The 26,146-nt window shown below is 40.8% G+C and overlaps 1 protein-coding gene across 1 annotated transcript in view; it reads right to left on the reverse strand.

Moving 5' to 3' along the window:
- The window catches only part of SMTNL2 (smoothelin like 2), an 83,594-nt gene that overhangs the window by 16,257 nt on the left and 41,191 nt on the right, over window positions 1-26,146 (reverse strand). The window contains exons 2-6 of the mRNA XM_069945510.1: window positions 19,572-19,659; window positions 17,928-18,149; window positions 13,309-13,368; window positions 12,639-12,708; window positions 5,266-5,433 (exon numbers count right to left, since the gene is read on the reverse strand). Of these exons, the coding sequence (XP_069801611.1) occupies window positions 5,266-5,433; window positions 12,639-12,708; window positions 13,309-13,368; window positions 17,928-18,149; window positions 19,572-19,659 (608 nt within the window). The remainder of the gene's footprint in view (window positions 1-5,265; window positions 5,434-12,638; window positions 12,709-13,308; window positions 13,369-17,927; window positions 18,150-19,571; window positions 19,660-26,146) is intronic.

Below are 26,146 nucleotides of genomic sequence, written 5' to 3' on the forward strand. Positions count from 1 at the left end.
GTCTCTTTTAAGCAGGGATGGGGAACCTGCGGCCCTCTAGCTGTTACAAAACTACAATTCCCAGCATGCTAGAGTATCTGTTCCCTAGGATTGAGACACCCCTGCGTCCCTCCTCCCCGCCCTTCTCATCATTAGGAATGCCCCTGGAACATTTTCTCCTATTCATCACCTGTGTGAACACAGCACATGGACTGGATCGTTAAGGCACCTGTGCAGTATTCAAACAGGTGAGGAATAGGAGAAAATGTTCTAGGGGCATTCCTAATGATAAGAAGGGTGGGGAGGAGGGATGGAGGGGTGTTGCAATCCTATTGCACACACACTCTAGGCCACGCCAATTTGACACAGGGCTGCAAGTTGTTAAAGTTGTTTTTTTAGGACAATAACTGCATCACCTGCCGAACGGACCACAGGACAGATTAAAAGCAGCTATCCAAAGGTACAAATGGTTTTTGGGGGTCAGATTGTGGGTATAGATTCGCTTTAAAGGGTATTGTGCCACACAATCCAAAGGATAGGTGCCTATTAAGGAGGATGTGTAACTGATTTAAAAAAAAATGTAAATGCTACTATCAATAAATGGCTTAGGGCACCCTGATTACACATGGTTGTTGTTGTTTTTTTTTTTACTTTTTTTTTTTATAATAGTAGTAACATCTCACTTTATGTGTGTTGGCTACAGGTCTTCTTTAACCAGCAAAAAACACATGTAAAATAGACTTCTTTTAAAAAAAAAATATATATATAATACAGTGGTACCTCGGTTCTCGAACTTAATTGGTTCCGGAAGGCAGTTTGAAAACCGAGCAGTGTCTTACCATAGGAAATAATGTAAATGTGATTAATTGGTTCCAGCAGCTACCAATAATTACCTACGATCTCATTTATTACATTGATAAGTGCTCAGTATAATCACTACAGTACAGCACTATACTGTACAGGACATTAAAAATAAGAAATGTTCATCAGAACCAGCAATTATAGTACAGTAGTCACCAACTCCTCACCCATCCTTTACTGTATACCGTCCCCCCCATCCAAGCACTGTAATGTATGGGAGATGGTGGTGCACTGCCTGTACTACTACTGCACTGTATATGCACTCCAGCAGTCTTATACAGCACTGTACTGTATGTGAAGCCTCACCACTGCTTAACTCGCCAGGTACAACCCACCATCCACGCTCGCAAAAACATTCGAAAAACGCTCAAAAACCGAGCAAAGTTTGAATTCCAAACACTACTTCTGGGTAAATTTTCGTTCGAATACCAAGCAGTTAGAGTTCCAAAGCGTTCGAAAACCGAGGTATTACTGTATATATTTGCAGTGCCACAACCATATTGGCTACTGTGCCGATAACTCTATATCAACCCCACAGTACATGAATGCTATATGTCTGTTTGGTGGCTCTCTGCATACTGTTTAATAAAGGCGTATATTAAACCTTTTTCATAGTAACAATTTCAGTGAGATCCCAATAACTAATCAATGGTATAAATTCTTGGCCAGAATGGCTATGGGGAGTATCTCTCACTCTAAAGGTCTAGTCCTGCAATAACCACTTTTAGACAGACCAACAGGCAACAGAAAGTGAGCACTGATCTCTGTGGTCTGCGCTTGTTTAATGTCCTTCTACAAGACATGATCAATCATGCAGCCGGGCTAAACAAACGATTGCTGGATCCTTTGTGTGGTCCATGCAATTTATCATTGTCAATTTCACATAGCGCTTCATATAATGAAGATGCACTGAATTGGCTGCACATAAGATCCAATCAGATTGTCGGCCTTTACACAGACAACCCACTGGAGTAATGAGCACTCTGTTATGCTTCATTTCCCTCTACTGTTGCTGCAGGGAGATAAAATAACTACTGGTTCCCCCAAAGATTACAGGCTCCAGCAGGAGGACACGTCACAATCTCCTTATTGTCAAAGTAATAAATGGGAGTTGTTTTAAAGTCCGGCTGTAACAAACTTTTGACAGGCGGCAGGGGAGAAAATCCCCATGCCAGCAATCCACCACCTGACTGACTCCAGGGACTTCCACCGGCAGGCATTTTCCCCCGAGTTGTGATGACATAACAGCTAAGCGGCCAGTTCATCAGCTGGGTTGTGACGCCAGCTCTGCTGGATATTCCATAGCCCAGTGGGGGTCCGAAGCATTGATCTGGCACTGGAGAGGCACAGGGAGAGGTGAGTTTTGTTTATTATGTTTCCCCCATGCCCTGCCATTTGGAAAAAAAATCATGTGGCTGAACTTCTTCTTTAAGTGGAGAACCCCTTTTTGTGAAATCCAACTGAAGTTATACTGGTGACACATTACAATGAAAACAAACCTTTTATGCCTCATAATAAACAATCACCCCATTGTACATAGGGATTACAACTAACCACTTCACTTTTCACAGGATTGAACACTCCCAAGTTTACATTTAACTTGCTGTAAATGTCTCAAAACATACTACAAGGGCTTAACGTTTAATACAAACATATATGAGAACATGTATAGTTTATAATATCCATGAGTAAGAAAGTCAGAAGAGGCCACCCATGGGGCTAAAAGTACAGATGGTTTATATAACTTAGAAGAGGATAGAGGATCAGGCACTGTATAAAATAAAGTCACTGGAGAACCTGATATGAATGAGTGTGTCAGCATTACAGGCATAGCCTTACACTGCCCTGCCTACAGGCCGCCCTGTACAAGGAAGTAAACCTGGGGAAAGATCTGGTAAGGTGCTGTAAGGTAAAATATGTGTTGTATGATAATCCGAATTCTACCTAAAAAAATGGTAGATTTTTGGGGACCCCTACGAAAACAGGGGTCATGGGTCACCCCATTTGAATGGAGCATAGTGGAGAATGTTCATTATTGCACCAAAAATGTATAAACATAAAGGATGGAAAAAAGTATTTACATGCCAGCGCTTTAACCAACATCCTAAAAACAAGGGGGTTATCATCTGTTTCAGCCTAGTGAATCTATAAATAATAGACCCACAATCCAACTATAAAACCAGAACCACTGCCGTATAGCTAAATCACTAAATCTGTGGGCTGTAACCTGTGTCTCTCGATCTGGCCAAAATGCTAAGGTCAACCCTTGAGGACTGACCCTTATGCTTATTGGCTGCTGTATTTCGGCCACTGCTGCATTACACAATGAAGCGTTTATCTGGAAACACACACAGCAGTTTTTTTTTTTAAAACTGCCACTGATGAAGTTTTTGTGCCAAAACCAGATGCGGATCCAACAGGAAAGAGAAGTACAAGTCCTCTCCTTATATTTTCCAGCCCATTTGAATCCACTTCTGGTTTTGGCACAAAAAACTGCAGCAGCTTTCCAAACAACTGCCATGTTCACAGTGAGGGCTCCGCATGAAATTCCGCAAAAATTAGTGTGAACGGGCCCTTAGGCTTGCACACTTCCACCCCTTCACTTTATTGAATGACGTACTGCAGCTGTCCATAGGCTTTGCACATGACAGAACAATTATAAGCCAGGGGGTTGCTGTTTTAAATCATAACAGAAAGATTTTTAAGAACATAATATTCACTCTTGTGTAAAAAATGCTAAATAAAAAGCAGTCAGCCGAAATATCCGAAGCATGTGCTCACAAGATTAATAACCAGTGCATATTTACCCAAGAGATAATCATCCCTGACTACTCCTGTACCTGTCTCTGAAAAAATGCAGACATCACAAACCATACCGAGCTTTAATTCCATTGCCAGGAGGTACATTTTTTTTTTTTTTTTTTTTACATATTCCTTGTAAGACTATTATAACCGTGTGAACACTATAATTTAAAGCAAACCACCCTAAGGCCACATTCTTACAGAAGTCTTTGGTCAATATTTGATATAGGTATTTGTTTACCAAAACCATTGGTGAAACATACAGAGAAAAAGTATAATGGAAAGATTTGTATGTATCTCTTCTGTGTTTCGGACCCACATGTAGTATTGGATTATAAATAGCGACCAAAATTATTATGTGAAATTTGTCTAAGAAGGTATAGGAAAGAGTAGGGGACAACAAGCTGATGGGTGGGGGTCCTTCTGCTGGGATTCCCACTGGTTTGTAGAACAGAGGTGAAATATCCAGGGAATGAACAGAACGCAACGCTCAGACATGGCTAGCCCTCCAATCCTTCCCTATGGGTCTTCAAAACATAACTTAGTTCAGTGTGCCCCCCCCCCTTCTCAGGATTGTTAGGGGTTCCACCAGACCAAACCCCACAAATCAGCTTGTTATTTACTTAATCTATGGATAGGGAATTTTTTTTTGTTTGGTTGGGAATCCTTCCTTTAAATATGCTAATTCTATACATAAATAGACATATAAATGCCATGACTGATAGCAGCTTAATGGTATAATCGTATTGAAATCGGTTTGGTGATGTGGCCAAAAAGTAAAATCTCTTGTGGCTAGAGTCAGAATCCTGCCTGCAGCCACAAAAGTGACTGGCAGAGGAGAGAGTCAATGGCTGCTTGCTCTGTCAGTCCACTGTATTTAACTATAAAGGACCCATTAGGAGTCCTTATGGTTAAATACATTGGCACAGGAGCAGACTACCTTCTGCTTAACCCCTTATGTACTGCGTGTGTAAGTGACACAAACCTCACTTACATGCTGCAGCACAAAAAAGGGTTCAAAACAGAGGACAAGGAGCTCTCTGCTTCACTGCTTGTGCACTGATAACCCCTGACCTCTGCAAGAGCTCCAGAGAACAGAGGTGAGTGGCTATCAGAGAAGTAAAACAGAGATCTCCTTGTCTTCTGTTTTTAACCCTTTTTTGTGTTGCAGCATGTAAATGAACTTTGGGTCACTTACACATAGCAGTACATAAAGGGGTTAAGCAGAAGGACACATGATGTCTCTTATCTTCCTTGTGCATCCCTGGGCCTCCCTCCTGCAAGGGCGCTATATCAGCTGCCTGGCCTGCCTCTATTGTAGCTACGCCACTGTACATATATACAGTGTTGGGAGCATTGCAAGGGCTAATATTTGCAGGATGCTGAGACGCCATCCTGCAGCTATTGGACATTGCATCTAGGCATTGTTTCATCCAGACACTCTGCTTGCACTTGTATTCCGCTCATCTCGGAGGGTAAACTTCCTAGTCAGAGGGAGGAAGTGGGGCACCAGGCAACAGAATAGATAAGACCTTTTCTGCTCCCCTGACAACCCCTTTAACTACGTACAACATAGTTTTACAAGTTGCATGAAGGTGTGAATGTAAGGAATGGTTCACTTACTTGCCACTGTCTTGTTCAAACTTCTCAAAAAAGGCTTTGCGAACCTGGGTTCCTGAGGATCTTGGCAATGTCTGTGACCTCATTAACTCCCGTTTCCTCTCAGGTTGACGACTCAGTGCTGGAGGTGGAGAGTGGGACTTTGGAGTAACATCAAAATACCTGTCTGTGCTATAGAGCAAAAAAAGAAGAAGACATTAAATACTGGGATAATTGAACATCAAATTACCAATAAAGGTAACAGTAATAGGAACAATAAATCCCACATGATGACTGGAAACACTTCTACCACATACGTTTACACCAGAGGTCTCCATTCTCTGGTTGAATGAATAATACACATACCATTGACTATGCAGATTGAATTTGCTGGAGAAACACTTAAATTCATCACAATACGTAACATTTTCCAAAGAATGTAACCGCGCTATTGTCTGAACTGTCCAAAATAAGTCTAACACATTTATGCATCTATATAAGAGGGGAAACACATAACCTATAAAAAGTACAATGAATTCCCTTACCATAGTTGGACAGCTTTTTTTAACTTGCTAGAAATGCTAGAAATAAGTGGAGTGTCTTGGCAATACGGAAACTATTGACTGTGCCATTGCAAAGTAGCAACCCAAGATGCTTATTTAAGAAGCTTCAGCACTGCAAAGAATGGAGCCTGAGTAAAGATGCCAAAAGTTTGAGGTCATCTGAACAATCGTCATTTGACACCCGCTGCCTGGAGAAGGTGGATGCAGTTTGAGGACTGCCTGGAAAACATGGATACTGTGCTCCATGTTTTCTAAGCAATTCTCTGCTGTTCAAGTTTGTGTGAAACTAACCCTTCGCTCATCTCTAATCCGGACATTCAACCCTTCAATGAAGTAATGAGACTTGGAAGCAGGACTCAGTGCTGGAAGCTGTCAATCAAGCAGAGATAGGGATAGGAAGGAGAGAGAGGAGGTGCTCTTTGACACTTTGTGCTTTCATAATGAAGAAATATGCTTTTACATTCTGCTGTATATAAGAAAGGTGTCATGTGCCTCCTTAAACTTACAGCTAACATCGAACAGTTTCAACAGTTTGGAAAATGAATTGTAGCTGACAGATTCCCTTTAAGACCTATACAAACTTTAATGTTACAGATCTTCAATTAGAAGCATGGTTGGCCATTGCTTATATAGTGCCAAACCTTAAAATAATTATTCTTTCAATCTATTCCCCTTAATATATTGGCCTATGTGATTTCTAACATATTTGTAAATAACATCATTTACCAAAAATGACTCCTTAGCCTAGATGAAAAGTTGTAAAATTTTGACCACTAGGTGTCTTTCTTTCCTTCAGTCTGTTATTCATTGGCTGTTGTTAGGGAAATTTTGTCTCTAGTAACAGAGAGATGAAGATGAAACTCAGGAAGTGGGGGCAAGGCTTAGCTAGTGCTATGCAAGAGATAGACACCCTGAGACTGTCTTTACTCTCCAGAGGATTCAAGCAGTGACTCAAAGGTAAATTAATCTTTCTCTCATTTCAGTAGCGGCAAAGTCATTAGTGTAACTTAGCAACTTCCTTGCTTTGCTGCTGCAGTTTCTTTCCTTTGTATACATGCACACTACGGAATAGGTGAAGAATTTCAAGCGAAATCCCTGTCACAGACTCCGCTTGAAATTCTGCCTATCTCATTGATGTCAATTCTTTGGGCGGATTGTGCAAGAGAAATCCAATGGAATCAATGGGACAGGAAGAATTTCAAGACCTCTAGACCAGTGCTTCTCAAACTGTGAGGCGGGCCTCACCAGTGAGGTGCCCCCTAGAACTTTGTGAAGCCCAGCTGAGGAGCCAATTTTCACAAAACTGCACAGTCCTTTTGCTGTTTGCAAAAATCTCCATTTTAGCAACATTATTAATTTATGTTGTACTTTATTTATTAGCATATAGAGCTTGGGAGATGGGTGAAAGGTAGCCCTAGCATTATTTTCAGCTTTTAAATGGACTTTCACCACATATGTTGAGGCCCAGGCACCCTCTTGGTCAGTCTGGTGAGGCCCAGGCATTGCCTTGGTCTGTTGGGTGAGGCTCCAGTAGAAAAAGTTTGAGAGGCACTGCTCTAGACATAACAGATGCATTACTTAAAGTGACCTGGATTTCTGGTAAGTTCAGCTTTCTTTTATAGCATGATAACAAAAAAAAATTATTAATGTATATTACAAACTTGCTTTATATCACATCTACTGTTGATTTAGATTTTGAAAGTTATAATGACAGTGACTCTTTAAGAACCATAAATAGGCATAGAGACTATCCAACCTAGACATCCCCTTTAAGTTTACACTTCAGTTTTAATTAACAACAGTTTCTTTTCTCAATACTTGGTATTTGGTTCATGGGGAATTTGTTGAGTTTATTTTAGTTCTCAAAAAGTGTTTAATTCTCATTGACCAGTGTGTTTAGCTTAGGAAATGGCAGTGTGATAATTACAATTGTGTGCAGGTAAAAGTGACAGACTGATGGCTTTTCTTTTCTTTTTTTTTCCAAATGCCTGAGAAGTAAATTAAACACAGTGTAAACCATCTAATGGAAAATAGATGCAATGTCTTAGAAGTTGCTGCTTGACTTCAGCGTCCTGTAACAATGTCCTTCAGTGTGTTCCATGTGAATAAATGCAGGCATTCCAGCAGAGGAGGAAATGCGGACACACGTACCACAAACCTCACTGTAATTTTACAAGGAAATTTAGTAGTCTTTTTAGTAAATGTAGGCCATTTAGGACTATGTTACCATAATTCCTGGACACATAAATTAACCTATATAGTAGATTGTATTGGACTTTAGACTTTGATTAGGCCACCAGAGGACAAAGAAAAATGTTTGTATTTGTTTTAATACATACACTCACACAATAGAATACTTGATTTTTTGAAGAAGAGTCTGTGTAATGGTGCGGCTTCATAGTCTGTTCCTGGCTTTGGCTTCAATAATCTGTCAGATAAATCTCTCTGTGTAAACGCACCATAACCATAACAGAGATAAAACAGCACACTGCACCTCTTTCTGCTCCAAGAAACGTGGTAAGGTGAGTTAATACCTTATTATTTTATACTACAATCATCAGCCATCGGCCATACATCAATTATATATATATATATATATATATATATATATATATATATATATACACAGACACATTCCACATGTGCTTCTGTATGTATGTCACCTCACAATAAAAAAATTAAATTGTCAGTGTAGTATATATGGGCCTTCTGTTCTTCCCTTTAATTACTGTCATCAACACTGAGTAAAATTTATGACATGCTGAAATAATTCCACGAAACAAAAGTCTTTATTTCTCTTCGAGAAGAAACATCCTTATCTTTTGGCAGAGCCATCAATCATTCCTTAGCACAGGCTGAGAGATCTTGAATATCCAGAATAACCCGTTTTTAGGTGGGAGTTGTCTTTTGTTTTACATTATTTTTTTAAAGGTTTGAGGAAATTTTTGCTTTATGATTTTTGTGACTACCATCTTCACAGCTGAAAGGAGACAGAAGGTTTGTTTCCTTTGTGACAGGAATCCAGACAGACTGTGTGCAGAGAAGTTGTCACCATTTGTGATAACAGGTCTAAGGATTTGTGCTTTTTTTTTTTTATCTATTCACAGGTTTTATACATTTTGGTTTGTAGGATAGGGGTTAGCACAAATGCAGAGTCCAACATTTAGCTATGATCATATAACAATAACATAACCTACTTATACCAGGACTAGATTGTATAAACATAACATAATGCATATAGTTATCGTGGTGCAAAATGATAGTATGTGTCCAGTTTTCCTTTGCTTTGTTTGCTCTAGGTGACTGGTGATATATTTAATAATTTTAGGGTTTCTACTGGTTCTTCTAAGGGCCCGTTCACACGTACAGGATCCACAGCACATTTGATGCGGTGTTCAGTTATTTAGTTACACTGATATCTGCGCCATCAAATCTGCTGCAGGTCCTGTACGTGTGAATGCACCCTTAGGGCTCGTTCACATTAAGGAATCAGCGAGGAGATTCCGCCCAGAACCCCTGCCCGTGGACTCAACGCCGAATCCCACCTGCTATCTCTTTCAATGGGAGACCTCGCGCACCTCTGCTCTCCACAACTCTCCGCTCAAAGGATTGACATGTCCGCAGGCGGGGTTTCCGAGCGGAGCCTCCATGCCAATTCCATAGTTTGAACAGGCGCTTACAGCAGTGATCTTCAACCAGTGTGCCGCGGCACACACATGGTCGGGTGTGCCGCGGGGAAAGTTCCCCAAACTAGGGTGCCCCTGCAGATCGCCCCGCTGCTCCTGTCCGCCTCACCTACTGGCCGCCTGTAGTGCCCGGACATGCTCCTCCTATCCAATCAGCGGAGACCGGGAGCATGGTGCGCTGCTGCGGGCCGTGATGCATGCATCCAATCAACGTGTGCACTACGGCCCGCCGCAGCGCACCACGCTCTCGGTCTCCGCTGATTGGAGGAGCACGTCCGGGCCCTACGGGCAGCCAGTAGGTGAGGCGGAAAGCAGCGGCGACCATCTCGGAGGAGGTGAGGAGGAAGGGAGGGAGAGAAACATGGGGATGGGGGAGAAACAGGGGAGAGAAGCAGGGGGGAGAGAAACATGGGGATGGGGGAGAGAAACATGGGGATGGGGGAGAAACAGGGGGGAGAGAAACATGGGTATAGGGGAGAGAAACAGCGGAGAGAAGTTTGGTGGAGAGAAGCAGGGGGGAGAGAAGTATGGTGGAGAGAAGCACAGGAGAGAAGCATGGGGGAGAGAAGCATAGTTGGGAGAAGTATGGTGGAGAGAAGCACAGGAGAGAAGTAGGGAGGAGAAGTATGGTGGAGAGAAGCACAGGAGAGAAGCATGGGGGAGAGAAGCACAGGAGAGAAGCAGGGGGAGAAGTATGGTGGAGAAAACACAGAAGAGAAGTAGGGGGGAGATGTATGGTGGAGAGAAGCACAGGAGAGAAGTAGGGGGGAGAGAAGCATGGGGGAGAGAAGCACAGGAGAGAAGCAGGGGGAAGAAGTACAGGAGAGAAGCAGGGGGGAGAAGTATGGTGGAGAGAACACAGGAGAGAAGTAGGGGGGAGATGTATGGTGGAGAGAAGCACAGGAGAGAAGTAGGGGGGAGAGAAGCACAGGAAAGAAGCATGGGGGAGAGAAGCACAGGAGAGAAGCAGGGGGGAGAAGTACAGGAGAGAAGCAGGGGGGAGAAGTATGGTGGAGAGAAGCACAGGAGAGAAGTAGGCGGGAGAAGTATGGTGGAGAGAAGCACAGGAGAGAAGTAGGGGGGAGAAGTATGGTGGAGAGAAGCACAGGAGAGAAGTAGGGGGGAGAAGTATGGTGGAGAGAAGCACAGGAGAGAAGCAGGGGGGAGAAGTATGGTGGAGAGAAGCACAGGAGAGAAGTAGGGGGGAGAAGTATGGTGGAGAGAAGCAGGGGGGAAAGAAGTATGGGGGAGAGAAGCAGGGGGGAAAAGTATGGTGGAGAGAAGCAGGGCGAGAGAAGTATGGTGGAGAGAAGCACAGGAGAGAAGTAGGGGGGAGAAGTATGGTGGAGAGAAGCAGGGGGGAAAGAAGTATGGGGGAGAGAAGCAGGGGGAAAAGTATGGTGGAGAGAAGCAGGGCGAGAGAAGTATGGTGGAGAGAAGCACAGGAGAGAAGCACAGGGGGGAGAAGAAAACAGGCCCAGGTTTCACACTGAGTGAGTATAAATACATTTAGAATCTATATTATTAACTATATGTATAATATGTACTGTTTTAGTGTCATTTTGTGCCATTTTGGTTGGTGGTGTGCCCCGGGATTTTTTAAGTATAAAAAGTGTGCCAAAAAAGGTTGAAAATCACTGCCTTACAGGAGGACTATGTGAGTTAATACATTGTAGTTGACTAACTATCAACTGTAACAAGGCAAATTTTAACTGGCACTTGCACATACTATAGTACTACTGATTATATGGTAAATAACATTGTCACCTATTATAATTTGTCAGGATTGTTCCTTAACTTCATATCTCACCTGTTCTGCAAATCTATTTTGTAATAAAACTAAAAGCGTAGCAGTGATATGTTACATAGTTTGGCTAAAAAAACAGCAGTCACATTGACCCAAGGTCCAGGTGACAGCAGTCACAGGAACTGACCAAAGGGAAGGAAATAAACTGCATACGACAATAAGACCATATAAGAAAATGTCTCCTACAAGGAAAAAAAAAATATCCTAGTTCCAAATGGTCACAAGACTGTATCAATATTCAAAAAGGGATTTTATATATTTAAAAATGTTATAAATTTTTTTTTCTTTCTTTTGTGCAAGTGATCACCTGCTAGAACCAGTTGCAGAAGTGACCGGTCCATACTTTTACAGCTCTTATGATAAAAAGCCTTGTCACTTCGGGTAAGCAATTTTTTTTTCTAGATGGAGAGAATACCTACTTGTATTTTAAAGGAATTTTTCAAAGGACAACTTTTTCCCATCATTTCATATGTGCCATTTATATACTTACACAAATGAATTGAGCTCCTTCTGAGTCTGTTCTCATGACTATATAAATCTCTTTTAATCTTTTTTCATAACTTTGATCCTCTATACCCCTCAGGTTAAAGGGTTAGTTACAGGTTAAAATAACCTAATAGGCTCAGTAGTGTTGCTTATGTTCACATGATAGACTTTGATCCTCAAGATTTCAACTCATCTGAGGCTGTCACAAAAACTCAATGTGTGATTGTGCGATACTTTTTTGTAAAGTTTCTGTGGATTGAGCAATAAGGATTTCCCATTCTTCTTAAAAACCGCTCGTAGCTTTGCCTTACAAAACTGCCTAAACAACCAAATTTTTGACTTTCCAAAATGCAGTGTGTGAAACCAACCTTATAGGAATTTAGGCCATGATGACATGTTACTGAGTCATGTAAGAAGATAGCACTACCTAGAACCGCCTGGAACCTAGAATAAAGGAGTCACAGTCCTTTACTGCATCCCAAACTTTGTGAACCATCACTTCACTTGGCACTTGTTGAATTGCATCATTATTGTGCTGTGCGGCCAATCATGATGGCTTCTACAGCTAGAACAAATGGTTTTAACAGGTTTCATCTGTATAAACCCCAAGGGCAAAAAATATATGATAAGACCGTGCCAACGTCTCAAGACAGAATGGACCACATACAGGTAGCGAGCAAAATATTCTGTACTACAGACTGGAATTGCAGTGTCTATTGGGGAATATTATCTGCTCTCTTTTTTATATTAACTTTAATTTTTTAAACATTTTAAACCAAAAAGTAAAAAGTTGTTATTTTTCTGATACGATAACCTCTGTTTAGCGCTGTAAAACGGATGAGAAATATCACGTACCTTTCAGAGATTACGGATGAGTTTGAGACACTGTAACTTTGTGAGGACTTTGTGGCAGATACGTGTTTTTCTGGGAACAAAAAATGTGTTAAAAATGTTAAAAAAAAACTATATAATGAAAAAAAAAACAATAATCATTAGTAACAATTACATTCAGACTATATGGAAATTGACATAAGCAGAATAACTAAAAGCTCTCCAATGGGGCTGGGATGTATGCAATTTTATTACATGGTTGTATGAATTGTTTAATTGGTATTAAGGAAGCCAATCTATACTCTAATTTAAAGCTGTCTATCTAGCAGAATGATCCTCCTAAAGTGGTTGGACAAAGGTATATATGTATATCCACAGTATATATTAGCATGCTGTCAACCTTCTTTTCAGGCATGAATTAGCACTGACACAAAGCACCCTATTACATCATAACTTATACCAGGTTTACTGAAAGAGGAGACGGCTTCTAAATGACAAGCACATGTAGACAAATTCCACCTTGCAGGGATTATGTGTTAGAACTGTGATGCCTGCAGCGCATTAAAAGCAGGTATCCACTGTGATCCTAACAGTTTATATATAATGGCTATATTTCACATGTCATCGGGTAATCCTCTGCCTTACGGCCCTGAGGGAATTAGGACTTAGAGAAGTAACATAAGATGATTCTCACCAGAGTTTGCCGTTACACCCATTGTCCTGACTACGCTGGCATTCCATGTCCTGACAGCACCTAGCAGTCAAACAAAGATACAATACAGTGTTCAGATACCAATACTTCATCTTCACATTAACCCGGTCATCATTACACATTCAGAATGAGGTCATCCATGCATCCAAGGGGTATTCCAAGAAATATTAACTTGTCCCCTATCTGAGTACATCGCTCTTCCGGCTTACTCTGCTCTTTCCGGCGGCTCCATAGGAATGAATAAAGCCGCGGGTCACATGCCGTACCCGCGGCTAAATTCATGACACAGAAGCCGGGAGCCCAAATGGGTATCTCCAGGGGGGTTCAGAAGTCAGACTGAACAATGTTAATTGAGCTACTGTATGACAGATCTGTTCTCAAACAGGTGTCGGAACTTAATAATTTTTTATCAGCTGAGAAAAATATCAATAAAGCATCAAACTTGTATGAATAATATATTATAATATGTTGTCTAAATCTACAAGTACATAGTATGCTCAATCTGGCTTATTGGAGTATTAGGCTATGTTCCCACTATGGGAACGGGCTGCAATTTATCGGGAAAAGGTGGTTGTGTATTAATAATGACAGACAAAAAAAAAGGCTGTCTAGCAATAGGTGGACCTGTGTGGTGACATGCCAAAAATTTTTTTTAATGACAGTAATGCTTGATCCCAATAGCCTATATTAGAGATGAGCGCAATTGAGCATGCTCGAGTCCGATGCAGCCCTAGGGAGTCTAGGAAAACATGGATATAAGTCAAAGGCCATAGGCTGAATCTATGATTTTTCGGACTCCATAGGGCTGCATCCAATGTCTTCAGCCACCGGTGCAAAAACATAGGGATCGTGGCGGCACTACAAGTCACATCCAGCACTCGGGCTATTTTTAGCAACCGGACTCTGCACACAAAGTAATGGAGGTGCCAACTCAAAATATACTGTATATAGTCCTTACAGCCCTAATGCTGGCTAGGACAATATTGGAGAGAACGAATAAAAATAAGGTCTATATACAGTTTGTCTGCGAAGGTCTGGATTTGGTCCTATCCAATAATGTGTTTAAATTTGACGGTATGTGGTTCCTGCAGGTCTCCGGAGTGGCCATGGGCACTCCCGTGGCCTGCAGTGTAGCTAATTTATTTTTGGCTGTTTTTTAAATGAATTCTGTATTTACACCATCCAATCATTTTTTCAGATTCATCCACAGATATGTACGATTTGTGGATGACATGTTCATAGTTTGGACAGGAACGTCAGAAGAATTTGCAAAGTTTGTGGAATTACTAAATACATCAAATAATATGAACATGCTCTTCACTCACAAAATAGAAGAGAAAAGTTTTGAATTTTTGGATGTATTAGTTTGCAAAAAAGATGGGGGCTTGGAAACAGAGGGGTACAGAAAGCCCACCTCATCTAATACGTTACTCCACTATAATAGCTATCACACAGAAGCCACAAAAAGGGCAGTGCCATATGGGCAATTTTTACATATAAGGAGGATTAATAGCAGTATGGAATCCTTTCTGCGTCAGGCGGACGATTTAACCCAATACCTTTTGCAGAGAGGTTACCCAAAATTCCTTCTGGACGAAGCATGCAATAAAGCAAAAATGAAAGATAGGGAAATTCTCCTTAGAACAGCGTCACAACGAAAAAAGAATAACGATAGATTTTCTTTTAAGTTATCCCCCATGGCCCCACAAATCCGCAGTGTTATCAATAAATACTGGAATATACTGGAGGGTGATTCATCTTTAGGGGAATGGGTAGAAAACAAACCCTTTATAACATTTAAACGAAGTATAAACTTAAAGGATAATTTAATTCATAGTAAGTTTGTCTCTAAAAAAGAAAATATGAATATGTGATTAAAAAATTATCTAAAAGGTAATTACAGATGTGGTTCCTGTAAATGGTGTCCGGCAATATTGAAAGACACTAGTTTGCGCCTAAATGGGATAGATATAGTAGTAAAAGACTTTATCTGTTGTAAAACTACCCACTTAGTCTATTGTGTTACTTGCCCTTGTGGCCGATTTTATATAGGTCAAACAAAAAGGGCCCTTTGCACTTGATTTAGAGAGCATATATATTCTTTAAAGACTGGAATAGGAGCTACTAGACTAATCAATCATGTAAATGAAAGTCTTAATGGAGATTCTTCAGTACTAAAGTTTGCTGGGATAGAAAGGGTCTATGGAAGACCAGGGCAGGATAGACTTCGGGCTCTCTTGAGAACAGAGTTACTGTGGATAATGCGCACCGAAGCGGAAGGACCTGGAGGCTGTAATGAGAGAGTAGATCGCAGCCTCCTATTGAAACTCGTAATTTGGATCTAGTTTTATGCAGCGGTTCATTGTTTTTAATTATGTACATTAATTTGTTTTGTAAAATCTAATCACTAATTATGTCTCACATGTTTCCTGAACGTCATCACCACTTGTATATTTAAATAACGTGATGACGTGCTAAGAGGGTGGTCCATAGAAGCGCCGTAGAGGGTGTGAAACAGCCTGTCACCAACACCCCTACAGCGTCTGCATTCACTTTGCCTGCACCATGTCCTGCATCGATATGCTTTTAAAAAGATGAAATAAAGACAAAGAACTTTTAATTGGTGAGTGCAACAACTTTTTCTATCTCTATTGTACTACACTGGTATTCAAATGCTGAATGATCAGACTCGAGCATGCTCTAGCCTACATGTATATATACCAGTTCCTTCTGCTTGCCTCATTTGTATCATGTACCCTTTGTGTCACCAGTTGGTTTACCAGCTGTAAGAAGTCTTACAGTGTTGAAAAAAAATAAATTATAAAGCAGATTAAACTAGCTTTTCTTACACACATAGAAAATGTCACACAAAAATGTTAGTTCCCATAAGCTATTTTAGGAGCTTTTGCTGAATTTGACAAGTCTGACATTTTATATAATAAACCACATGTCAGATACAGAGGTTCGGTCATCATCAGTGAGCCAATACTTAGGCTATATACAGTGCAAGTCTTCAGCCCCTTTCACTTTTTTCACAGAATTGTCTTCCAGGATTTTCAGCCAGATTAAGGTGCATTTCTAGGGGCAAAGTAGACCACGCCCATTTTTGCATAAGCCATGCCCCCTTGTCGTATCATTTGGATAAGTTTCCATAAAGCATAATAAATGTAGAGAAAAGTCCTGTGTGCCACTTTTTTGCCAAAATTCTGGGGGAGAGAAGTTAGTAAATCTGGGACAATGTGTTCAATATAGTTACAGCCTCCTTGGGATTTATTTTACGAATGTCACCTACAGTGTACCAAAAGAGAAGGTTATGGTGCCTGATGCCTAAGAGACAAATATTCTGTGAAGGTAGTGGTGTCTTATGGTAGCCTTCTTCTTCTTATAATTTTGTACATAGATAATAATAATAGCTGCAAAAACAATCTGTAAATGGAAAACTTTCTACAGAATTAACCATTGCAGTGTGTTTTTCATTTAAAAAGCATAAAGGGAACCTTTGACCATGAAAATGCTGTGAATGTACACCCAATGCCTCATGTCATAGAGCAGCAGATGCTGAGCAAAGTGTTTTGTGAGAAAATAGGAAATTTCGGCTCATTCTGGCCTTAGGCCTTATTCACACATCCCTTGAATTTTAGGGCCTATTGAAGTGAATGTAGCCATTCACATGATCTGTGCCGCGGTGGGCACCGCAATCTGCACCGCCAAAAAATAGGACATGTCCTAGTGCAGATCATGGCACGGATCACCCCCTTACCGCCCGGCAGCAGAGAAGACAGGAGCGCATGATGTGCTCTCCTGTCATTGCATCTACTACTCACCTATTCCTCCTTGCTGACCACCGTACATGTTCACCAGAAGTGGCCTGGACTATGCTGACTTCTTCCCGGCAGCATAGTCCATGCCACTTCCCGTGAGTGCGTGTAGCCGGTCAGCACGGGGGAGTAGGTTAGTAGTTTATGCAATGACAGGAGAGCACATCATGTTCTGCAGTCATCTCTGCTGCCAGGGGGGGGGATCCATGCCGGGCGGTAGTGGGGGCTTCGGCTAGGGGATCTGTGCCGCGATCCTCCTCCGGATCGGGGCTCGGATTGCGTTAATGAGCCCTTAGAAGTCCAGTGGGTGGTCCTAATCAATGACAGCAATCTCAATACCGATCCATGCAGGGAAGAATAGGACCACCCACTGGACTCCTAAGCCCATAATGAGCACAGATGTAACTGAGTCACATGTTTTACTAAATCATTTCCCACAAAACTAAATATCAATCATCTGAGTTCCTTCTGCACTATAACAGATAAGATCAGACTGAGAGGCAAAGCTTAGCTACAGAGGCTTCCAGAGTGGACTATATTGATAATATTGACAATACAAAACATCTGGCTCAGATTTAGTAAGCCTGCACCAAACAAAGACCTGCAAAAAAAGCAAGATGTTCATCTTTTTGTGGGGACTGCTCCTCACTCGTGTGTCAGCTTGGAGCTGGCGTGGATTTAGTGAAGGTGCACTGGCAGCAGATTAATTAAGACCAATCCTCAGAATTCGTCCCATTATGTTTATAACAATATATATGGCTTAAGATCTTGCTGTATCCTTACCTTGTGTACTGCTTTGTTTCAATGGCATTTCTATGGGACTTTTTGGTTCTGAAGCCTGTATACGGTGGCTGCCATTTGAAGTGGTAGAGTGGGAATCTCCACATACTTTTTTCACTGCTGTGACTGGCATGTGTGCCATTCTGACTGCCATGGCTGGTGAGTGTTCCTGTGTGGGAGGTGTGGGCGCCTCGGAAACAGAATCCAGTGGGATCTTTGCTTTCTCTGTTGAATATGTTTGAAACAAAGTATTAGGCAAGGACATTTGCAACATAAGTATGAAAAAAAACAACAACAACTTTCCTTCTGCATATGACCTAGCTTCAATACATGTATATCATTTCCTATCGGTAAATGGCAATATAAGTCTGCATTAAGAAAGGGGAATTTATCATTGAGTTCGAGTGTTTCTGTAAGCATAAACTGGTCAGTCTTTCTGCATGGGGATGTTTTTGTGCAAATCAGATATGGGCTTTTTGATAAATGTCTAGCAAAGTAAAAACTGTGCACATTGGCCCTCATTTACTAATACATTTCCATCATCAAATTGACAGTTTTCAGGTTTTGATTTTGTATATGAAAAATCTGCCAAATTTACTAAGGGCAATAGCAAACATTAACAAATCTGTTGGTTTGTGAAACTAAAAGTCTGAGGTGTAGAGTCTTGAAAACCAGACAGTCCTAGTAAATGATGGCCACGGCATACTAGTAGAAAAATGCACAAAATACAGTGCTAATGATAACCCTGCCCCTCCTTACATCTCCTCCCATATCTCCACCTACCATCCTTCCCATGCTCTGCATTCTGCTAAAGATCTTACACTAACATCTTCTGTAATCAGAACCTCCCACTCCCGCCTACAAGACTTCTCTCATGCTGCACCAGTTCTCTAGAATACTTTACCAAAAGACTTATTTCCAACACCCACAGTTTCAAGTGTGCCCTGAAGACTCATCTCTTCAGGCGCGCTTATAACATTCCCTAATCTCGTCTTCCTCTCTGCTATCCCTTCTCCATCTTCTCTATAACCTCTTCAATGCCATGTACTTTCCTACGCAGACAATGACATGTGACTGGCTCGCCCAATCACCTATGGGCATTTTGTGACTGTACAATAACTAGAATATCGGCAAATAAAGCACTTGTTGCCTCTCGTGTCACGCCCAGTCATCCTTGTCTGTAAGCTCTCACGAGCGAACTCTGTATTGTTTTTATTTAAATTTATTCATTGTATAATGTAATATAAAAATACAAAAACACAGCTTTTAACTGTTTTCATGTTTGTAATGTGTCTGTATCTTGCCATTGGGGTGAGCTGTTGCATTTTTCAGTTTTTTTGTGTGTTTGCAATTTCAGCCATAGCAACATGCTCCTGCCTAGTGTGAATGGTGTTCTAAGAGAGCTGACCAAATTTGTACAGATATATTAAAAAAAGCTCTGCGGAATCTTTTGGTGCTATAAAAATAAATATTATTATTATTATAAATTCCCCCTTCTTACAATGGCAGCTATTCTGGACCAACCACTACTCATTATCTATATAGCACAAATGATGTAAAGGAAACCTAAGAAAAAATTTACAGGACTATAAGGAAATTATTAAAATAAATCGGAGCAATACAATGCCACTTTTTCTGCATACATACCAGTGTAAGGTTGATGTCCATTTTCCACAACTGAATTACTAGTAGGTTTTACAGCATCAACATCATTGTATGGCTCTGGCATGACGCTCTGCCAAGGAAATGAACCAAATATAAAATGAATATGCCAGCTCATAGCCGAATAGCGATTACATTTAAAGCACAAGGGTAGAGATTATGTCAACTTGAATAATAGCAGGATTATAGAAGGCTTAGAACCAAATACACTTTCACACTGGATGGCTAGCCAGGGCTTTAAGAGATTTTACTGGGGTTATGCTTGAGAGTTCAGGGATTACATTAATGCTATGCTCAGTCAATGAAAGCTTACTATTGTATCAATGTCAGGTAATAAGAACATTCAGACTGATATTGCACGTGTATATTATTACTAGATAATAATGATAATGCATATTTTATACTAGTACAGAGTACAAAAAGTCAGGTGACAATTTAAAGGACTTCTACTACTAACACTGTTTAATGCAGGGATGGGGAACCTTTAGCTTTGGCTGTCCTAGGAATGATGGGAGTTGTAGCTTTGCAACAGCTGGAGGACTAGAGGTTTGGCATCCTTGGTGTACTGCCTAGTGTAGAGCCCGACACAAGGGTACTCTCTTTGTTGTTCTTCAAATTCTTGACATGTACGACCTTGCACTAGGTATAGCACACTTATATACATATTGCCTGGAGTGTTCCTATAGTTAGCTGATATAAATTCCACAGATTATGAAAGTCTTTGGGGTCCCATGGCTCTTTTCCTAGAACTGTCTCTATGTTAAATGATAAGGACATTTTTCTTTCTTAATGAACTAATGGAAAGAACCCTAGAAAGAAGAGCATGAATCTACAATGTGGTTCTTAAAGGAACTGTATCACAGGTAAGCCCCATTCACTTGTATAGGAGTAATTATCTAGCATGCTCTGTAACCTGTAAAAAGATCACTGTGTGTGTGTTGGGGGTAGTGGGGTAGAGGCTGTCTTATCCTATCTTATCTACATATGAGTGTCATTTTTCACAGCAATTCTGTCTGTGAAGATAAGGAGGAAACTGATGAAAAGTGACCTGTACAGAACTGGAAGTGCCAACATATTATTAGGCTTAAGGGCCTATTACACTGGTCTTTAAGAGGAGCAAACAAGCGCTCTCAGCGCTCGTTTGCTCCTCGTTCCCCGCTCGCTGCCGCCACTATTCAACGCGGCTGCAGCGAGCAGCTGAGTGCGGGAGGGGCGGCGGGGAGCTGCGGGGGGCTGCCCAAGTGATCGCTGATCGTCCGGGCAGCCCATAGGATACAGCAGCGTCTGCTGCCGATGCTCCTATTCAACGGAGCAATGGCAGCAGATCGCTGCTATATCAGTCGCTTGTTTTTCAACATGTTGAAAAACAAGCGACTGCAACGATCAGTCAACATGAACAATGTCGGCTGATCGTTGCACTCTATTCCACAGGACGATTATCGTCCGTAGCGGCCGATATCGGCCGAATACGGAAGATAATCGTTCCGTGGAATAGGGCCTTTAGGCTGAGTTCACACTGAGTTTTTGTAGTCCGTTTCAATCAGGTTTTTTTTTTTTAAATAATGGAAGTCAATGGAAAAAAAACGCATCCAGACCGATGCACACAAATGCGTCCGGTTTTGCTTTCGTTTTTTTTTTCATTCCATAGAATTTATACGTTAAATGGAATGCAAAAACGCAGTGTGAACCCAGCCTTTTTATAATATAGACAGTAAAATGGAAAAAAAAGGTTAAACATAAAAACATGATTTAAACAAAAAGTCATTTTTTTTTACATAATACAGTTTCATAGACTTCTTGCAATGTTACAAAATACTATCATAAAAACAAATAAGCTAAAATATATATAGCATAAAAATCATCATGTAATACTTTGAAAATATAATTGAGTTTATCTCTATAGTGTGTGTTTAGTACAATGCACCCTGTTGTATATCTCTTTGTTACTGTATACAGTTTATATCCAGTTGCCTTAGATTACAGATAAGCAGGACATGCTCATGCCATACTGAAAGAAGACAAACAATGCATTTCTCTATTATCTGTATTACTCTTAACTCAACAACTTTCCCCTACCTATTACCACTTTTAACAATACAAACCATTACATTGTGAAAACAAGTACTGTTTTGAAACTAGGCAAGATAATGTAATGTATATACATTTCAAGCAGCAGATGGGAGCCTTTTAATACATCTGCTTCCCGTAAAGAAGGTGATGAAGGATTGTATACAAAGTGCTGGTAACAAGCACCTACTAGTACCATCATACCGCACTGCAGTGCTCCGGCCAATGAGAGATGATCTTATCATAGAAACAAAATGGACAACATGTTCCAAAGAATGTGAGTGTTTACAGTGATGTATATAGATGATACATATATTTTGGTGTCTGTGTGTTATCAACTGCTGTCAAAATGAACACCCAGGATATGTGTACACAGAGCTAATTTGCTGTGGATTTGCGGGTGGAAAATGTGCAGAAAATTGTACCAAATCTCACCTACACAATATGTAATTAATCTGCACATATTTCAGATTTGTTGTGGATTCCCCCCATTGACTTAAAGGGCATGTGCCAACAGAAAACAAATTTTACATTATATTAGCATTGTTATAAAATAATCCTGAAATCCTGCATTTGTTATTCTCACCACTAGGTCTAAAACTAAGCTGAGACATCCTGTTCTGTCTGTGGGGATAAGAAGAAGCTGCTGTAAAGTGATTTATACAGCATTGCAGCGGCTGGTGACATCAGTAGATAGATAGCATCAGTATAAGACTCATCCCACATCAGTTTTCTTCTGTCAGTGAAACAGGATCCTGAGAAACATTCACTTTCTTGAGTAGGACATTACTGTGGTTTAACCCCACTCCACTGCAATAACACTGTACAAGTGGATCTAGATGTCTATGCATATTGTTAGATAAAGAAGCTGCAAGGTTCAGAGGAAAGAGGGCAAATCTGAAGAGCTCAACTAAATATCAATTTCTCTTTCAGCCTTTTGTGGCTTTGACACTTTCTTTAGCTGGAATGGGTGTAACCAGGTCCTGGGATAAGAATACAACTCAGAGATCCTTAGGTAAAAGAACAGTCTATGTTCTCTTTTGTGAAGATGAAAAGTAACCCAAAGATTCTATAACATGTCAGTAAATTGCCAGTTTTATTGTTTGTGCATTAATTGAAACTAAATATTTCATACTGATATATCTGGGATTGGCCTTTGTATTGTTGGTGTTACACCATACACCTGTTCACAAGTGCAACTACTTGGACCCAGCAAATCCGGTATAATACATATGTAGGATACGCTCAGTGCAAATATAGTTTATATGCTGCATATGTCAGTTCCTGAAAAAAAAAATAATAATATAACAATATTTCTTAAAGATTCAGCTACCTAGGAGCTTGTTCTAAAAGTTGTTTATAAATAAGACTAAACTAAGGTAACAGCAGATATTGAGCAAAAGGAGGATTGGGTGTATGGATTTATGGATTGCAACATTTCCAATCCCTTCTTCTCATGGGGGAGAAATTGCTGACTGGGGTGTCTGTCATTTGAAACCACTTTTGATATGTCATAGAGACATAACAAAAGTTTTTATCTATGTTCACACCCCGATATGGGAGAAGAAGCCAGGAGAAGTACAAGTTTAGTGCATTCTCCACTGGCTCTGTGTCACATGACTTAGATGGACTCCCAATGCAAGCCTATGAGGCTATCCAAACCTCATAGACACAGTACAAGGCTATGTTCACACTACATAAGAGACCGGCCGTTCCGTGACCCCGGCCGGGTTACGGAACGGGTGGTCACCGGAGACGCTCGCTTCACTGTGTGAACTGAATTCACTGAATTCCGGACGCAGAAAACTGACATGTCAGTTATTTGCGGCCCCGTATGGGATCCCGGCCGGAGCGTATACGATGTGTATATGCTCCGGCCGGGATCCCATTGAAAGTAAGGCATTGTTCCTCCGCGCCAAAAGTACGGCCGTTGTTGCCATCGGCAATTTTACGTACTACTTTTACGTAGTGTGAACATAGCCCAAAAGTACACGGACAGGTGTTTGTTGGGGGTGGGGTCTCTGGGACTCTAGACTAAACACTGTATGGTGTTAGCTACCTACAAACCTCAAAGGGGTTTCCCAGGCAGAACATATTGATAGTCTATGATATATAGTCTATAGTCAAGATAGATTATCAATATCAGATCAGTAGGGTCCTGACTGACCAAAACAGCAACTACACATTGTACAAAGGCCTTTGTTTCTAACCCGGTTTTATTGTGTATGGCAGTGTTGTGGCAAAGTGATCTGATATCTGTGACTTATCCTAAGGATATGCCATCAATACATTTTGCCCATAAAACCCCTTTAAAGGGAACCAGTGATGATGGATATGCAGTTCAATCTGCGGGCTTGATGTTATACAATAGACAGAGCTAGGCAGATTGATACTGTATATTATTTCGTGGTTAAAGTTTCAGGATAACTTGTCAACCATAACATGAAAACCACTAAGGGATTGCATGACTAACATTGATTATCTGTGTCACTGGTGGGATATTATAAAGAGTGGGATATATTCGGTAGCAAGTGAACAGTCAGTTCTTGATGTGTCAGAAGCAGGAGAAATGGATAAACATAAGAGTGACCTTGACAAGGGCCAAACTATAATGACTAGATGATTGGGTCAGGATATCTCCAAAACAATAAATCTCATACAATAAATGAATAGATGTGTGTCCGGGTCTAATGAATCATGTTTTTATTCACAGGATTTGAATGGCCAAGTGTATGTGTTATGTGGGGAAGTGATGGCACCAGGATACGCTGTGATGCCCTGGGCTACGTACTACTGCAGGGAAACCTTGGATTCTGGCATTCATGTGGATATTACTCTAATTCATACCACCTACCTAAACCTTTTTGCAGATAAGGTGTTAACTCTCATCAAAGGGGTTCAGAAATGGTTTGGGGAACATGACAAAGAGTTCAAGGTGTTGACTTGGCCTCCAAATTCCCCAGATCTTAATCGAACTGAGCATCTGTGGGGTGTGCTACAAAAAACAAGTATGATCCAAGGAGGCCGCACCTCACAATTTACAGGATTTACAGGATCTATTACTAACATCTTGGTGCCAGATACCACATGACACTTTTCAATGCCCTATGGAGACCATGCCTCAACAGGCTGGAGATGTTTTGATGATGAGGAGAATTTCACAATATTAGGCAGGTGGTTTAAATGTTATGGCTGATCAGCATATGTCAAACAATTTTAAATCTATGTCAAACCTGATCAGATATTCTACTTATGTGAACAAGGTGCAGATTGTGTCGAAATATACAGCTAAAGTAAAAAGATATCCTGATATTCTAACCTGGAGGTTACATTGAGGCTAGTATGTGTTACAAGAGACTCACAAGGCAGGAGAGCAGATCTGAGGATCCTCTGGCTGTTTTTAAGGCTCAAAGACAAAAACATTTTTAGGCTACGTTCCCAAACAATATTTTTGCTCAGTATTTTGCAACCAAAACCAGGAGTGGATTGAAAACACAGAAAGGATCTGTTCACACAATGTTGGAATTGAGTGGATGGCCGCCATTTAATGGCAAATAACCATTATTTCAAAATAATGGCTGTTGTTTAAAATAACAGCAATTATTTGCCATTAAATGACGGCTACCCACTCCTTTCTGTGTTTTCAATCCACTCCTGGTTTTGGTTGCAGTGCTGACCAAAATACTGAGCAAAAATACTGTCTGGGAACATAGCCTTAATAATTTAGGTCGCCTTTTTTATTTCTTTTTTTGGACCTTTTTTTTTTTAAAATGTGGCTGTTCCTTGACTCTATTAGCCATTTGTTATGCTAAAGCAAAAGCTATAGCTTAAAAAATGGTATAAGGGTGTTAACAGGAATGTTCTTGTTCTTGTACTCAATGTTAAACTCCTTCTCAGGTGACCAAAAACTCCTTTATATGACTCAATGGGAGTCTGATCTACACAACACATTATCTCCTCTACAATGGAGGGCAAGTAGCGAACTGCTGGGAAGCTAGCAGACAGCCTTAGCGGAAACATCCCTTAAAGCACTTTACCGGGCATATTATGTACCTGCCAGACTGCACCCAACTTAACCAGACGTCTCTCCTTTATGCTTCAGGGGCTGCTCTGCCGTAGGCACTATGCATCACATTTGGTGGTCTTGCCCAATAATCCACTCTTTTTGGACTGCAGTTGTTCAGTTGGTTATGGGCGTGATTGGTTGGTCTTACCCCAAAATGCCTAAAGTGTGCCTTTTCAGGATAAAGCCTTCTAGACTTCTCCGTATCAAAGAAGTGTTGTAAACAACCCTCACTATACCTGGACAACGTGATTGAGTGAATCAACAATATAATGTTGTCTGACATGTTTAGTATTTTCTTAGGGTACTATTATATTCTATGCAATTTGTGTACCAGACTTCATTTAGGCGCTATGTTTTGTTTCATTCCTTTTGTTTTCTCACTGTTGACATTTTTCTTGGGGGCTGAAAATAGGCCCATGTGCATATA

Source organism: Dendropsophus ebraccatus, chromosome 11, assembly GCF_027789765.1.
Source record: "Dendropsophus ebraccatus isolate aDenEbr1 chromosome 11, aDenEbr1.pat, whole genome shotgun sequence".
NCBI classification, from domain to species: Eukaryota; Metazoa; Chordata; class Amphibia; order Anura; family Hylidae; genus Dendropsophus; species Dendropsophus ebraccatus.